Source organism: Alexandromys fortis, unplaced genomic scaffold (assembly GCF_014885135.2).
Source record: "Alexandromys fortis isolate MF-2015 unplaced genomic scaffold, M_Fortis_MF-2015_v1.1 scaffold_271, whole genome shotgun sequence".
Taxonomy (NCBI): domain Eukaryota; kingdom Metazoa; phylum Chordata; class Mammalia; order Rodentia; family Cricetidae; genus Alexandromys; species Alexandromys fortis.
This window is the reverse complement of record NW_026068156.1, coordinates 593952-611149: the sequence shown is the minus strand read 5'-3', so window position 1 is coordinate 611149 and position 17198 is coordinate 593952. Positions and strand designations below refer to the sequence as shown.

The 17198-nt window shown below is 47.1% G+C and overlaps 2 protein-coding genes across 4 annotated transcripts; both read right to left on the bottom strand.

The window, feature by feature from the left end:
- Positions 1 to 112: 112 nt before the first annotated feature.
- On the bottom strand, positions 113 to 6420 carry Mcemp1 (mast cell expressed membrane protein 1). Its single transcript, XM_050127399.1, has 7 exons — positions 6276 to 6420; positions 5957 to 6046; positions 4962 to 5093; positions 4773 to 4823; positions 4536 to 4682; positions 3961 to 4014; positions 113 to 3873 (listed from the first exon to the last, which is right to left on the bottom strand). Exons 1-7 carry the CDS (start codon positions 6328 to 6330, stop codon positions 3857 to 3859), a joined length of 546 nt encoding a protein of 181 aa, XP_049983356.1. The 5' UTR covers positions 6331 to 6420; the 3' UTR covers positions 113 to 3856.
- A 25-nt stretch (positions 6421 to 6445) lies between these two features.
- Positions 6446 to 16553, bottom strand: Retn (resistin). Of its 3 annotated transcripts, XM_050127400.1 has the most exons (5): positions 14363 to 15298; positions 14064 to 14200; positions 13185 to 13262; positions 12797 to 12921; positions 6446 to 6583 (listed from the first exon to the last, which is right to left on the bottom strand). In XM_050127400.1, the coding sequence occupies exons 2-5, from the start codon at positions 14188 to 14190 to the stop codon at positions 6476 to 6478; spliced, it is 438 nt and encodes a 145-aa protein (XP_049983357.1). In that variant the 5' UTR covers positions 14191 to 14200; positions 14363 to 15298; the 3' UTR covers positions 6446 to 6475. The 3 variants fall into 3 exon arrangements, with proteins under 3 accessions (XP_049983357.1, XP_049983358.1, XP_049983359.1); XM_050127401.1 differs by lacking the exon at positions 14363 to 15298 and having other exon boundaries at positions 14064 to 14333; XM_050127402.1 differs by lacking the exon at positions 6446 to 6583 and having other exon boundaries at positions 12629 to 12921; positions 14363 to 16553.
- Positions 16554 to 17198: the final 645 nt, after the last annotated feature.

The window sequence follows — 17198 nt, the reverse complement described above, 5'->3', positions numbered from 1 at the left end:
GAGCCAATTCTCTTCCTCCACCATTTGAGTCCTTGGGGCTGACAGCCCCAATACTGCTTTTTTTTTCTTTTTTTTTTTTTTTACTAAAATCTCTTTATTGAAGCACACTTGGTACAGAAAATTTCACAGATATTTAATGATAGACATGACATTTTGATATATGCTTATGTCCAGCAACCATTACCACCACCAAGGCAACAAATTAATCACTCTCAAAACCATATTCATATGCATTTATAATCTTTTTTTCCCCAATACTGCTTTTAATTAGTATAATACCTCCCATATTGTCCTGGTGGGCTTTTGTCAATTTGAGAAAATGCCTCCAGCATCTGAGAGGTAGAGGCAGGAGTATCAGGTGTTCAAGATCATCCTTGGCCTCACAGGTCAATCTTGGAAGTAAATGAATATTAATATTTTTTCCATTTGCTCAATTTCGATCAGTGAACATTTCTACTGTTCTAAAAACAAACAAATAAAAAACAAAGCAACAGAAACAGTAAATATAACTGAATATGGTGCTGAATGCACCAGCTCCCATGGTGTAATGGTTAACGCTCTGGATTCTGTATCCAGCGATCTGAGTTCATATCTTGGTGGAACCTGTTCCTTGAGGAAGAGACCTGGTCAGTCTTCTTCATCAACCGAGACCATGAAACCCAATATAAACGGGCTGCCCATGTATGCTTCAGCACTGCAAGGGACTTGTTTCACCTTCTTTTCAAGGTGCTGTGTGCCTATAGCCGCTGCACACTGGAGGCTGTGAACGAAGGAATTGGACCTTATATGGACCCTTCTCCAAGACTGAACCACCGCTTAGAGATTCGGTGGTGGTGGAGAGGCTGGAATGTTGCAGGTCTGGAACCTAATTACAATGTCTGCTTGGTTCTCATGGTCTGACCTTCTGAAATGTATCTACTAGCAGAACACTAGAGTCCAGGAGATAATATCTGAGACCTGTAGCAGAGATTTCTCCACTTTGTTGCCTGCCTAGTTGATGTTTCTGCCGATGTATTTGACAAGCATTTTGCATCTCCCACTATCTATAACCATATCTAAACACCACTATTTAATAACCCCCCAAAATAACCATAATTACATTTTTTTAAGTCTGGCTTAAAGATGGTTCTGAACTTGCAGCAATCCTCCTGCCTCTGCCCTATCAATGCAAACACACAACTCTCACTTCAATAGTAATAAGAGACAAGTTTATTCTGGAGGTAAATTGTCAATGGCTGTGGCCCAGGGAACACAGATTTATGTCACCCTCAAATTCTATGCTATGCTGTGATAAAAAGTCTATGACGTCTTCCTAGCGCCAGAACAAAAAGAAATCAACACACTGGGGCGGGAAGAGCTGACCCAAATGAAATCGTTAGGGCAATTTATTCGACTTTAAAATGAAAAGCCCAGGGCGGGCAAACTGTAGGTGAGGGCAAGGCAAGCAAGGTGCCCAAAGGAGAACGAAGACAATAAGATGTCGTGGAGGTTAATCACACGTGATGGGGACTGGAGCTTTAGAAAAAAGACTAAGGAAGCCCAAGCCAAATCGTTACGGAGCTTAAAACTGTACTCAGACAGGGGCCATCATCCTAAAAGAAAAGAAAAAGGGCGAGGGGCGGTGCTTATAGACTCAGCTAAACCTAATTAGTCCAATCTGTACTGAGGAAGGAGAATTACATCACCTGAAACTGAAGCCGCCTCCCAGCGGGTGGTCCTTAGCAGGACCCTGACCCACCCCATTGCATTAACCCTTTGGAGAGGAGACAAGGGCCCTGGAGAAGACTGTCGCCACAGCAGATCAAGAAGCCGGCGTTGGGTAGCGCAAGGGTCCAGAAAAGGATCTTGGAGGCGAAGTGGGGCCTTGGGTGCTTCTCCCGATAAAGCAACGACAGACACTCTTGTGGAATGGGGTAGAAGTCAAGAGCCCTACCCCACTATGCATGCACCAGGACCCGGACCCGGGTTTGTAGGGTTGGGGTTGGGCGGTACTGCACGCCAGCCCAGAAGGGGATTGTGCAGAATACGTGGGAGACCCCTCTACCTGTATGCTCTGAGAGGCTGAGCTGAGCTGCTCCAAGACTGGTGTCTCAAGACCTCCCCGTCAACTCCCCCACCACACTCCGCCCCAAGAACAATCCAAAGCAGATAGAATGGGAGACGCAGCTGAGATCCACAAAGAAAGGACGAGACCGATGCAGGAAGAGCTGGGGTCTCACCGAAACTGCACCGGGCTGTTTGCAAGCGTTTTGAGTCATTAAAAGGATACCATGCGGGCTCAAGTACGGGGAGGGGCGGACAAATGCACACCCAGGTTGTGCGAGAGAGCAGCCGCAAGGGGGCGCGCATGTCTACCTGACTCAGCAGCCTATCTGAAATCTACCCTGAGCATTTTTCTATTTTGAATTAGCTACTTAATGACATTTTCATACTTATCTAGTTTGGGTTGACTCTTCCCTTAAATCTCCGCTCTTCCATCTTCCTGGCCCCCAATCCCACTATGACCCTACCTCCCCAGTATCCTTTCCACTTTCAACATATATGTATGTGTGTATATATGTTGTATGTATACATATATATATACATATATGCATATGCGTGTATAAAGTTAGACTCCACATATAAGAGGCAGCATTTTGCCTTTCTCAGTCTGGCTGATTTCACTTAACACAGTGATTTCCAGTACCATCCATCTTCCTGCAGATTTTTCTTTTGTGCTGAATAAATTCCATCGTGTATATGTGCATCACATCTTCATGGCCATCAGTTGATGGATGTCTATGCTGTTTCCATTTCCTGGCTATTGCTAACAGAGCAGCAATAAGCTCTATTACATTATCCATTGCATGGATGAGCAAGTGTCTCTGTGGTAGGATGTAGATTCCTGTGGGTATTTTTAAATTTTATTTTTATTTTAGTATTTGTGTGTGCGTGTGCTATGGTATGCATGTGCGGGTCAGAAGTGGCTCTCTTGTCCCACTGTGTGGATCCCAGGGACGGAACTCAGGTAAGACGATGCCAAGTCCCTTTTACATTCTGAGCCAGTTCACTACCCACCCAAACTCGTCTTTTATAGCCATGATCCTCCTACAACAGCCCCCCAAGTGATGAACTTACAGTTCAGCTGCATCGTGCCTGGATTACAGCAATGAGTGATCAGTCGCATCCCCAAATCCAAGCCCTAAATCTAGTCTCCCCACCAGTCGTGAACTTCTGTGCCACATACAACCCAATAACCGCTCAAGAGCCGTTATCATTCCTCTTGGCATTTATCGTCATGAATCATAAACTACAAGCACAGAAATTAATGGGTGCATTTGTGTACACGCTCTGAACCCACAAGGTGACACAGCCAAGCACACGAGGAATGACACACAACACAGTACATCCCCAGAGTGTACATTGCTCACCACTGCGGTGACACACACAAAATAGCCACATGCACACATACACACTCAAGCTAATGGGGAGGCATATCCCTCATATCACCTACAGCCACCCTCGCAATGACACACTTTGAGGGCTTCACAGGAACAGCTATCCATCAGGACATGCCTATTCTCATATATGTCAGGCCATACATGGCCTCTTTGTGTGGCCCATAAAGAGTAACGCATGCTGTGACTTCCATGTTCTCTTTCCACCGTAACATCTTCTCCTTGAATGCACGGAAACTCCATATGCCACAAAATGTCCCCTTACGTGCACACTCCACAACAGTCATTCCCCCAGATGGGTAATTCTCTCTATGAGGATGAATGGCAGACTCACACTCAAGCCGGGTACCCCCATTTGCCATCTTCACTAGCAGGTGCAATCCCAAGTCCTTCCAGCTGTGGCTATGATGTCCTCTTATTTACTTAGAAGTGGGCGCTGTCAGAGAGGAGAAAGCTGAGGTCAGGCAGACCGGCACTAGGTCTGGAACTCCACCCCAACACACCTCCCTAGCCCCCGGCTTACGAGCGAGGGCTTTCTTCTCTAGCGCTTGAAGGGTTTTCTTGATGTCAGTTATATCTGGTGGGAGAAGAGACAGGCAAATCTGGAGTAGGGCCGCAAATAAAGCCCTAATATCATTAGCAGTTTTCAGTTTAAGTGAAGGAGATTCAGATGTTGGTGGTTCGCGGTAGTGAAATGGTGTGTGTGTGTGTGTGTGTGTGTGATTTGTGCATGTGTATATGTTCACAGTATTTGCACTTGTGTGTGCAAATGGTAAAGAAGTCAGAAGCTGGCACCAACTAGCTGTTTTCCTTTATGACTTTATTTTTGGAAACATGGTCTCTCATTGAACATGGGGATTTGGCTAGACTGGTTGACCAGTAAGCCACATGTATCTGCCTATCTCTACCACCACCACCCTTGCCCAACTGCTAGGGTTGCATAGCTGTGCCACCAAGCCCAGTTCTTACGTGAGCCCTGGGGATATAAACTCAGGTCCTCATGTTGTCCCTTACTGGCTGTGTCACCTTCTCAGCCCCACCAGTGTTCCAAGCGCCCAAACAAATCCACCCAAAGAGAGCAGGCCTGTGAAGGAATACCTTCTGGCACCGTCTTCAGCTTGTCATTTCCACTCTGCACTTTGCTCGAGACTGTAGCAATGTTACTCTTGGCCTCCCGGATGCCCGTCTGGACAGCTTTCCAATGATTGTCTTGCTGATCCTGGCACTGCTGCACCAGGCTTGAAACTAAGGGCACAGCGTTTGAGATGTTCAGATGGCCGCCCCTCTCCTGTCCCACCAGCACCACTGTGGGCCTCCTCTGCACCTCCCACTCACCATTCAGAAGCTCCACTCTCAAGCTCCACAGCTCCCTGGACATTTCAGAATCTGTTTAGGAGAGGATAGAAAAGCTTTTAAGACCCCCACCCTCCTTTTAGCCTTCTTGGAAATGGAGTTGGGGGAAGGGAGAGGTAGCAGAGGAAATTCCACAATCCCGCCCCTCTCCCAGCTCCCAGGATCACTTGCTTTTGACCAGGACCAAGGCCGACAGGATGATGCAAAATGAAAAGATGAGAGCGAGGAAGACATATAAGATCATGATGGTTCTGTGCAACCAGGGGGGGATCTGGGGTGTGTCCGGTGATGGCTTGACCTGGGCTGGGACAAAAACACAGAGCACATGACTTGCAGAGCCCAGCCCCACCAAGCAGGCCATCATTACTGTCTGTAGCATCTATCATCAGCACCGAGGACCACCGAGGACATCCCCACTCAGTGAGCATCAGTACTACTACCTTGTATTCCTTACACTGTGACCCTCACATTCCTCTCAACAAATTCTGTCACCCAAAGACTAAAAGCACAGCCAACAGCACTGCCTGAAGCATTTTCAGAAACCCCACTTCCATAGTCTCAGCTACAAAGCTGCCCCCACCAGAGTACGTAACAGTAGTGTTGGGGGGGCACTGGGTATCCTCCTCTGTCACTCTCTGCCTGTTTCTTTGAGGCAGAGACTCTCTTGTTTATTCAGCAAAGCTGGGAATTAGCACGACCCTCTTGTCTCCAGCCCTTGATGCTGGGGTTGCAGACATACACAGGACACTTGGTTTATTCTGTGGGTGCTGGAATCTGAACTCTGGCCCTCATCCTTGTGCAGCATCACTTTTAACCACTGAGTTATCCACATCCCCAGTCCCACAATCTAGTTAGTTAGCTAGTTAGTTAGTTAAGGTTTCTTATATCCCAAGCAAGCCTCCAACTCTCTGTGTAGCCTGCAATGACCTTTAATCTCTGCTTTGAGCCCCCAAATGTTAGAATAATAGGCGAGCACCCACACCCAGTTTATACAGAAATGGGGATTGAACCAGGGCATTGTGCATGCTGGGCAAGTTGTCTCCAGCTGAGCCACAACCACAACTGCATCGCCATCTTTAATGCCACCAACCCCACACTCTCCAGCACTCACCCCTCCACGTACTCCTTAAGGTTAGCGTGGGGTGGGCAAGCAGGTGTCTGCTCACCTTGTTTCTTGGGTGCTGATTGTTTGAGTTTGAGCTCTTCCTTGTTTCTGAAGGCCAAGGTTATATTCTCATAGTCAGGATGGTGAGTACCTGTGTATGGTTTGTTGAGAGGAGATGCTGAGACTCATCCAGATATTTGGGGCGTTGGTAGGGGAGTTCAATCTAGGGGATTATACTAAAGCAGGCATGAAGGACCAAAATCAGCCCTGTGATTAAGCAGTGCAGATGTCGTGAGCCCCTCGAAGAAAGGAGCTCCTCTGTCCTGACCGCTCTTACCTCAGGCTTCCTTATTTCCCCTTCCCATCCCAAGTGTCCTGACCTTCATTATGGCCTGGCTTCCTCCGGGTCTTGTCCTGGGAGGCTGATGCCTGCATTCTGCTTGGTTGGTTGAAAGAGATTACCACAGCCTTGGGCCCTGGACCTCCCAAGTGTCCTCATATCCCCACCTACCGGAAGGCGTCAAGACGGATGAGGAAATCTGAGGGTGGACGGGAGGGAAGAAGGCTTCATCTCCTGCTTTCAGGGATCCACACCAGATCTCCTGCTCAGAGGCATCTCCAGTTTCCGCAACACTCTAAATGACTCCTTTAGAGTGACAGAAGTCTCATGGGTGGCCAAGAGGGGATCCTATATGTTAGGACAGAAGAGAGATTTTGAGGAAGCCAGAGGGTCTGGGTAGAAACACACACATGGTTTTTTGCTGTTGTTGTTGTTGTTGTTGTTTTGTTTTGTTTTGTTTTGTTTTCCCCAAGACAGGGTTTCTCTGTGGCTTTGGAGCTGTCCCAGAACTAGCTCTTGTAGACCAGGCTGGTCTTGAACTCACAGAGATCTGCCTGCCTCTGCCTCCCAAGTGCTGGGATTAAAGGTGTGCACCACCACCGCCAGGAAGGCACACACATGGAACAGACAGATGGAATGGGCCTGACTGCATCTCCCTGACTTTTTTGGGGGTGGGCAGAGGACAACCCCAGCTTTTGATCCTCAGGCAATGGCACCTTGTGTTTAAGGCAGCCTCTCTCAGTAGCCTGGAGCTCACCAAGTATGCAAGGCTAGCTGGGCAACAAGTCCTTAGGCTCCCTCTTTCCACCTCCCCAGCTGGGATTACAGTTGTGCCCCGCATGACCAGCTTTTCTTCTATGCTTTCTGTTTCCACAAGAAAAGCTGTATCAACTCAGAATCTGACTTTTAAAACAGCGGCTGAGTTCCCTCTTCCCAAAACACCTTCCTTCTCCACTCCATAGCTCAACCCTGCCCCATCCAAGTTCTACTTTTCATACAAGTATCACATGTTCGTTAAAGGCTAGACTCACAACCATAAATATAAAGACTTCGGTTCCCAGCACCCACGGCTGTCTCTCCAGCCACCTTATTTAAAAAAAAAAAAAAAAAAAGTATCACATGTTAACCGATTGCACCATGGGAGCAAAACGGATGTGAGGCAAGAAGAGAAAACCACTTTGACACCACACCTACATCTAAACTGAGGGCAGACCCAAGTCCGCAACAATTGCCCTGTGCATCCTCAAGGTATTCTCCCCCCCCCCCACATGGACACACCAGAAGGAAAAAAGGCACTCACTCCATCTATCTGTTCCCCTTCCTGGTTCACACACATGCATTCACACACATGCACATTCAAACCTCCAAATGCCTTCAGTCAGAGCTTATGTATGTATGCCACACGCTTATTTGCATACTATTGTAACTATGACATATCCACATGAATATGCATGTGTATTCGCATATTTCGAGTGTCTATCGTCTAAGTGATGTCTTAAATTTTTTTTTGATGTCTTAAAATTTTTAAGACTTTAGTTAAAGAACTGCTGGAGATATCACCATCATTGGCCTCAACTTGTTCTACAGAGCTATAGTAATAAAAACAGGATGATATTGACACAAAAACCAATGTGTTGCTCAATAGAAATGAATTGAAGACCCAGACATAAATCCTCATGTCTATGGACACCTGATCTTTGACAAAGAAGTGAAAAATACACACTGGGGGAAAAAATAGCACCTTCAACAAGTAGTGCTGGTCAGACTGGATGGTTGCATGAAGTAGAATGCAAATAGATCCATATTCATCACCCAGAATAAAAGTGAACTACAAATGGATCGAGAACCTCAATGTAAGGCCGGATATACTGAATCTGATAGAAAACAAAAGTGGGAATAGCCTTGAACTCATGAGCCAGGAAAAGGCTTTCTGAACAGAACATTGATAACACAGGCACTAAGATCAATAATTAATAAATGGGACCTCATGAAACTGAAAAGCTTCCGTAAGGCAACTGTCACTATCATTCAGACAAAGCACCAGCCTACAGAGTGGGAAAAGATTTTTACCAACTACACATCCAACAGAGGGGCTAATATCTAAAATATATTTTTAAAAAACTTGAAAAAACTGGACATCAAGAAAACAAATGACCCAATTTAAAATAGGATATGGAACTGACATAGAATTCTCAAAAGAGTGGGCTGGAGAGAAAGCTCAGTGACTAAGAGCACTGGCTGCTCTTCCAGAGGACCTGAGTTCAATTCCCAGCACCCATATAGCAGCTCATAAATGTCTGTAATCCAGCTCCAAGTGATTTGACACTCTCATACAGACATAAAATCAGGAAAAACATCAATGTTCATAAAATTAAAAAAATACTAAAAAAAGAATTCTCTTGACAAAAAACACAACACTTAAAGAGATGTTCAACATCCTTAGCCATCAGGGACATGTAAATTAAAACCACTTTGATATTTCATTTTACACCTATCAGAACAATCATGATCAATAAAAGAAATGACAGCTCTTGCTGGGAAAGGGGAACACTCATTCATTGCTGGTGGGACTGCAAGTTCGTGAAACCACTATGGGAATCAGTGTGGCAGTTCCTTGGGAAACTGGGACTAGATCTACCAAAGGACCAGCTATACCACACTTGATCATGTAACCAAAGGACCACTAGAGCCTAGATGTCCATCAACCAACGAATAACCAATATCTGGTACATTCACACCATGGAATATTATTTAAAAAATTAGATAGTCAGGTAATGGTGGTGCACACACCTTTAATCCCAGCACTGGGGTGGGGGGCAGAAGCAGGCATATTTCTGTGAGTTCAAGGCCAGCCTGGTCTACAAGAGGTAGTTCCAGGACAGGCTCCAAAGCTACAGAGAAACCCTGTCTTTAAAAAACAAAACAAAACAAAAGATGCCCCCTTTGTGCCTACTGAATAGGTGGATGGCTGGTACCAAGGGTGGAGAAAAGAAAAGAAATTATGCCAGGTAGTAGTGGCAAAAGCCTTTAATCCCAGCACTTGGGAGGCAGAGGCTGGCAGATCTCTGTGAGTCTGAAGACAGCCTGGTGTACAGAAAGAATCCCAGGACAGAAAGGGCTACACAGAGAAACAATGTCTTGAAAATCATTTTTTTTAAAAAAAAAAAAAAGTGAAATCATGAAATTTTCAAGTAAATGGAGGGAGCTAGAAAAACATCATCCTGAAGGAGGTATAACCCAGCCCACAAAAGACAGATACGATATGTATTCTCCTATGTGTAGATGTTAGCTTTTTAGCCTTCAGTATGTATACTACAATCTGCAAAACCACAGAGGTAGGTATAGGGTAAGAGACTGGACGTGGGGACAATCTTCAAGGAAGGAGAAATAGAATAAGTAGTTATGGGAAGATTGGAGTGGGAGGATTAAATGGGAAGGCAGAGGGAAGAGGGAAGAGGGGGTAAAGGAGGGAATACAGGGAGGAGCAGCTAACAATAAGTGCCATTTGAGGGGCCATATATAAACCTATTCCTGTTGATGTTTCCATATATGTGTGTGTGTATATATGTGCATATATATATATATGTGTGTGTGTGTGTGTGAATGAAAGAAATGTAAATGAAGTCACAAAATAACAGGGCAACAATGCCCCAAGTAGATTAGACATCTTTCCCCACCAAGTGAACCCTCCAGTGCCAGGAATAGGTTATATTTACTTGAATTGGCCAAAAGGGCCCCCGTGCAAACCCCCAAACAACTCCAGCTACTCGTGCACATATGAACCTGTGTGCCTCCAAGGCAGATGAACTCCCAACTATTAGTATAAACTGATAGTAAGGCCCTATTTGTTGAAGACAGCACCCACATAACTCATAGAACATGGAGAAGTAGAATTGGTGTCTACCCAGAATCCTCACCCCTACTAGTGTTCATGGTACTGGAAGGTGCTCTGCCTGCTACCAAAGGAGAGGGGTAATCTCTAAGGTAGCTACAAGCCCTGTGGCCCACAACAGTGACTTCCCTGAAAGAAACACTGGTGCATTAGTGTCACAAGCATTGTGTGAGTAACCAAGCACTCTCTGCCTGGATTTGAGGGCCTGATGTGGGAGTGTCATATATCAATCTGTTGATTTCATTGGTTAAGTTATAATAAACCAGCTGCTTGGCCTCATGGCTTGGAACATAGATGGGAGGAGTAAACAGAATAGAATTCTGGGTGGAAGAGGAAGTGAGGTCAGACTCTGCTCTGCTCCCGGAGAGACTCTGCTCTCCGGATCACAGACGCCATGCTCAGCTCTCCCGGGTAGACGCGATAGCTCTGCTCTCTGAGGCACACACGATGAAGATGGATGTAGGCTAGAATCTTCCCGGTAAGCGCACCTTGGGGTGCTTACACACATTATTAGAAATGGGCTAGTCCAGGTGCGAGAATTAGCCTGTAAGGGCTAGAGTTCATGGGCCAAGCAGTTCTTTAAATGAATACAGTTTGTGTGTTGTTACTTCGGGCATGAGCTAGCCAAGCGGCTGGGGTGTTGGGAACGCAGCCCCGCCACCGCTCATATTTCAACAAGGGCCACTCCATGAGATGGTACCCTTGTCTGACACTGCCACAGTGGCCAAGAACCTGAGACTGGATTGGCCATGGGTCTAGGGGAAAACCAAATACTATTGTTACGCCAAAGAAACATAGCAAAAAAAAAAAAATGTCTCCAAACAACATTCTGCAATACCCAGCGATCAATATCTTGCTCAGCCAGTATCAGAGAAGCTTCTTCTTGTAGTAGACGGGAGCTAACAAAGAGACCCCAAACTGGACAGTGTGCACAGTGAGAAAATTGGGAACACTCGGTCCTAAATTGTAGCACGATTAATAAAAACCCAGAGGCAGATATTGGGGTTCAACCTAAAGGTCAGAAAAGCAAAACAGCCATAAAACTCCAGTCTTATATTCCTCTCTGGTGCTGGGATTAAAGGTGTGCACCACTACCACCTGGTTTCTATGGCAAACTAGTGTGACCACTGGGAATAAAGATGTGTGGTCACCACTGCATGGTCTGTAAGTCTGACCAGGGTGGCTGTTTTACTTTCTGATCTTCAGGCAAGCTTTATTTATTTAAATACAAATGAAATATCACTACATTGTGTTCATCAGGTCAAATCAGATGGAATCCCAAAACAGAGAGGGGAGAGTGGACATGGCCCCCACTACTGACCAAAAACCATCTCCACCTGACAACTGCTTGCCAAGGAAAATTTGTTTCTCTCAAATGGAGTCTCACAGGCTTATGAACCATACTTAGGGGAAGGCACCAGGCACAGGAAGAACTCAGTGGTGTTTTTGTAGGCTTTTTGTTTTATATTTTTTAATCTTATGGGCCTTTTGCTTGTACATTATTCTTTTCAATTTTGTGTTTTCATGGATTTGGGGTTTATGAATTTTTTTAATTCTTTGTTTTTGTTTTTGTTTGGTTTTGGTGTGGGGGGTGAATGCATGTGTCTGGGCACATGAATCAGAGGTGGTTGTTAGCTGCCCATCACAGGTGCTGGGAAACTGACTGGGGTCCTCTGACGGAGCAGCAAGTACTCTTAACCTCTGAACTCTCTCCAGCTCCCACTTTCTCCTCTCTACGCAATCAGGATGTTCAACAGTGAAATGTTACCACCTTCATTCAGGGTTTTCCCCATTGATTAACCCAATCTACCAACCCCCTCACAGGCATGCCCAGATGTGTGTCTTCTAGGTAACCCTCCATCCTGTCAAGTTAACAATCAAGATTAACCATCACAGAGTTATTAATTCGACAAACATTTTATTGCATTTATTTATTATTTGTCTACTGTGTGTGTGTGCACATGGTGCACAGGCACCTCAGTGCACGTGGAAGTGAGAGGACAACTTGGAGGAGGTTCCAGGAATCTCTCTCAGATCACCAGCCTCGCAGCAAACACACTCCCCACTGAGTCGTCTCACTGCCCCTCATTCAATAGACTCACTAGCACCCGCAGGCCGTGCTTTATTCTGAGCTCAAGATACAAGAGAAAAATTATCCTCTGCCCTGGGCTTTTCTATCTAGGATTCCTGGGGCGGGGAGGAGAAGGGTAGGTGCCCTGGATGCCTCTGATTCTAAGTAGGTATTTGACACTGCATCCACAGAGGTGAAAAATGGACTTGAGAACTATGGATCCCCCGTCCTGCCAAGGTCCAGTCTCATCTGTGATGGCGAGTGTTGTTTAAGGCTAGCCTGGATTACATGAGACCCTGTTGAAAAGGTGGGATAGGAGGAAGGAAAAGAAAAAAGAAACAGAAAAGGGGATAGAGAGAAAAAACTTCCATGTGGTACAACACTTCCCACGCACCTTCTTCTCCACTAAAGAAACCACACGAGGCGCGTGTCCACTTCACCGATTCACCTTTATCAGCAGCAGCAGCAACATCACCATCACCCCATCCTCTGTTTCCAGCCCCTCATCTTGGACTTGCTCCCTGCCCTCTCGCCAGCCCCATCCCCCTGCCCCAGCACATGGCAGACCAACTCAACTCTCAAGACCTCAGGCACCAACCCCCAGGGCACAGCAACGGGCTGCTGTCCAATCTATGCCTGCACACTGGCAGTGACACGTTGTTCCCTCTCGAACATCCCACGAGCCACAGGCAGAGCCACAGGAGCAGCTGGTGACTGCTAAGCCTGCAAGGAGAGAAGCCCCTGAGAAGCTGGGAAACTGCAGGAGTGGGCGGGGGAGATGGGCTGAGGAGGCTGGAGGCTGTTGCCCAGGAAGTAGAGGGTAAAATGACTGGGTGGGGGGCTGATGGAGACCTGGAGCTGGGCTGGGAGCAAGAAGACTGGAGGGTGGGACAGATTCCTAAGGAAGTAGATATCGAGGACCGAGACGAGGAAGCAGAGGAGTCTCGGGGGATGTCCAGAAAGTCTGAGCAACAGTTTGCACTCACCTTCTGGGCAGGAGGCCAAATCCCCTCTGGAAGAGACTGTCCGGCATCGGATGCCACCGCTGATTACTGCTTCTGACCCTGCAGAAAGGAGGGCGGAAGGGATGGTAAAACGAAGCTGTCCCAAATGCATCCTTGCACGGGGAGACCTCTGGGTTTGACACTAGCAAAGGAGTCAAACCCTTCCCAGCAGAGTGGGGAGATGGCTCAGTGGGTAAAGAGTTTGACTCACAAGTGCGAGGACCAGCGCTCAGATTCCCTGAACCCACCTAAAAGCCAGGCAGGCATGCGTGGGGACACCTATAAACCCAGCGTCCAGGAGACAGACAGACATGGGGTCCCCAGAACAAGCTGCCTAGACTCTCCCAAGCCCACAAGTCCTGGGTTCAACTGAGGGACTCCGCCTCAACAAAGTAGAGAGAAATCGGGGATGATGGCTCTACATCAGCTTCAGGCATCCCCATGCCGATGCACACGCATGCACCTTCACACATGTGCACCACATATATACACACACAGGTGCAGCACACTTGTGTATAGTAAAATATTTTGTCCCCCGAGAGGATAAAATGGTGGCTCACACCTGTACGCCAAACACTCAGGAGACTGAGGCAAGAGGAACAGGGGCTGGAAGACTCCTTGAACTGCAAATTGAAGCCTTTTGGGGGTGAGGGGAGGTTTGGGGGGGATGGTTGGAAGAAGTTAGGTTGTGGGTTGGAGCTGTGGTTCAAGGTAGGGCAGGGTGGGGTGGGGTTGGAACCTGCAGATTGGTTGATTTTGAGGCTGACGTTAGCCTTGCGGCTGGGTGGGTCTGTGATGAGACCCACGGGGATGAGATAAGCCTGTGAGGCCCTCAGCAAGGTTGGGTGGGGGGCTCCTCACATAGGGAGCTGAAGCCTTGCTTGATCTTCTTGTCAATGGCTTTATCCATGGAACAGAGTGACCTGCTGGAGTCCAGCAACCCCGGGACAGGGAAGAGGAGGAAGAGGAGAAGCGAGAGGTTTTTCATCCTGTAAGTACTGCAAGAGACAACCAAGAGCCCCACCTTAGGTCAGACCCTTCCCACGCTGGAGAGAGCCAGACCACAATGGCCTTTGGTACCGGTGGGACACAGGAATGGACATTCAGTGGCCCTAGGTACCCCACATCAGAGCTCCGACTAGGGAAGGGCTGTCACTTACTGTGGCAGTGGACTCAGCGGGACACAAATCAGGTCTGGCCATGAGCTCCTGTCCCACAGCTCCTTTTTGTAGACCTCTGGATGGAACCCGTCCTGCCTTGGGTAATAAGTCCCTTGGCCCCTTGGCCCTTGCCCTCCATTGCCACATCTGGGCCAAGAGAAGCAGACTCTAGAGACCCCAGAGGAGGTACTTCCCTCCTGCACAGCCCTCCTGCATCAGGTACTGCTCAGGAGGTGATATCTGCGGATAACTCCAGGGACCAGAGTGGGAGAGGCAGGGGTAGGAGTCAAGGCTTTACCTTCAGGAAGGGGCTGGACATGCAAACTGAGACAATGTCCCTGTGTGACCACAGCTACCGTGTATGCTTCTTTGTTTGGTTGCAGACATACTCTGTAATCGAGTCCTACCACCTAAAATCTAGACAAGTGCTCAGTTGCTGAGTCACATCCCCAGCTCCTCACTAGGGGATTCTAGGCAGGCCCCTAGCTCTGAACCATGTCCCCAGCCACCCAGTAGAAGAGTCTCGGCAGGTGCTTTCCGCCTGTGCTACACCTCCAACCCCTCAGGGCTGTACCCTGCGCAGATAGTCTACCGTGGAGCTTCCAGCCCCAGCCCCTCACCACAGGAGTATAAGCAGGAGCTCTACCAGGAATTCAAGCCCCCAGCCATTCTTGGAAGGTTCCAGAAGTCACTCTAGCTGTCAGCCATCACCTAAAGCTCCTCACTGGAGGATTCTAGGCAAGCACTCTACTTCCTGGTGCAAGAATCAAGGGATCCTTTGGAAATGCCTCTTTATCACATGTAATTTAAATGATAACCACTGGGTGGTCATAGTTCTGGTCTGAATACAGAATATTCATGTGTATAAATGACTCAGTGGGACTGGTTTATCTTCTCACTTTAAAAATATTATTTAGTGGGGACTGGAGAGATGGCTCAGTGGTTAAGAGCATTGCCTGCTCTTCCAAAGGTCCTGAGTTCAATTCCCAGCAACCACATGGTGGCTCACAACCATCTGGAATGAGGTCTGGTGCCCTCTTCTGGCCTGCAGGCATACACACAAACAGAATATTGTATACATAATAAGTAAATAAATAAATATTTTAAAAAATATATTATTTAGTTGTTATTGCATTGTGTGGTTGTATCTGTGAGTGTGTGTGTGTGTGTGTGTGTGTGTGTGCACCATGCCTAGGTGGAGGTCAGAGGATGACTGAACTCGGGTTGTCAGGCTTGCAAACTGTTGGACTTGGACCTTGGACTTGTTGCACTGGCCTCTCTCCATCTTTTTTTTTATTTTCTGAGACAGGGTTTCTCTGTGTATAGACCCTACTGTCCTGGAACTTGATTGGTAGACCAGGTTGGCCTTGAACTCACAGAGATCCACCCACCTCTGTCTCCCAAGTGCTGGGATTAAAGCTGTAAGCCATCACCCAACTCTCCCTCCATCTTTTAATTAGATGGTGACTGATGCAAAATTGAGATCGGCAGAGGAAATTATAAATTGGACAAATGAAAAGACTTTAATATGCTGGCTGTGATGGACAATCTTCAGGAGTTGGTTATCTCCTACCATGTGGGTCCCAGGGATTAAACTCAGATACTCGGGCCTGGAAGCAAGTGACTTTACCCAATGAGCCATCTCATCAGTCCCAGTACAGTATTATTAAGCAGGGCAAGGCACGCACTTGTAATCATAACACTTAAGAGAGAGTTAGAGGCCCGAGGCTTGGGAGTTTAAGATCATCCTTGGCTACATAGTGAGTTCCTGGCCTGCCTGAGCTATATAAGACCCTGTCTCAAAGGCCTGATACTGGAATTAGAGTATTATGACCATAGCTGGGTTTTGGTGAGGACTGTTACCACCATCACTATGATGCAGCTCAGGGGAGGGAAGAAAAAAAAAAAACAACTTTAACTGGAGTCAGAGAGCTGGCTCATTCATTAAGAGTATCTACTGCTGCTCTGGTGGAATTTAGTTCTAGCATCCGGTAGCTCACAAACACCTATAAACTCCAGTACCAGGAGATCTAACGCCCCCTTCTGGCCTCTGTGGGCACCCGCACTCACATGCACCTATATGCACACAGAGACATATATGGAAAAGAAAAATCTTCAACTGGTAAGCCTAGGGCTGAGCCCTGTGACACCATCATGTCAAAGGCAAAAAAAAAAAAAAAAAAATCCCAAGGCAAGGCAAGGACAGGATCTCCCCAGCCCATTCCAGTACAAGTTGTTCTTTGTCAGCTAGTATCTATTGGACAGGGGGCTGGAGAGATGGCTCAGAGGTTAAGAGCACTGGCTGCTCTTCCAGAGGTCCTGAGTTCAATTCCCAGCAACCACATGGTGGCTCACAACCATCTGTACTGAGATCTGGCGCCCTCCTCTGGCGTGCGGGCATACATCGAGGCAGAATGTTGTATACATAATAAATAATAAATCTTTTTTAAAAAAAGGCCATAATTCAAAAAAAAGAAGCTAGAAGACAGCCAAGATGGCCATACCCAGGGGAATCTGCCCTGTGCCTGCTTCATCTCAGAGGTGGGATGCATATTCTCTTAAAACCCATCACTCTGGAAGGGGAGCCCATTGACACCACTGAGCTCATAAAAGGGCAGAAAGATGGACACATCATTCTCAACACACCCAGACAGTCCTCTGGCCTGGAGGGAGGGTATCTTCTTTTTCCCTCTGTTAAGTATTTGACAAGTTTTGTTTGTTATACTTGAAATAAAAAGCTTGTACTTGCCAGGCAGTGGTGGCGCACGCCCTTTTAATCCCAGCACTTGGGAGGCAAAGGCAGGCAGATCTCTGTGAGTTCGAGGCCATTCCACAG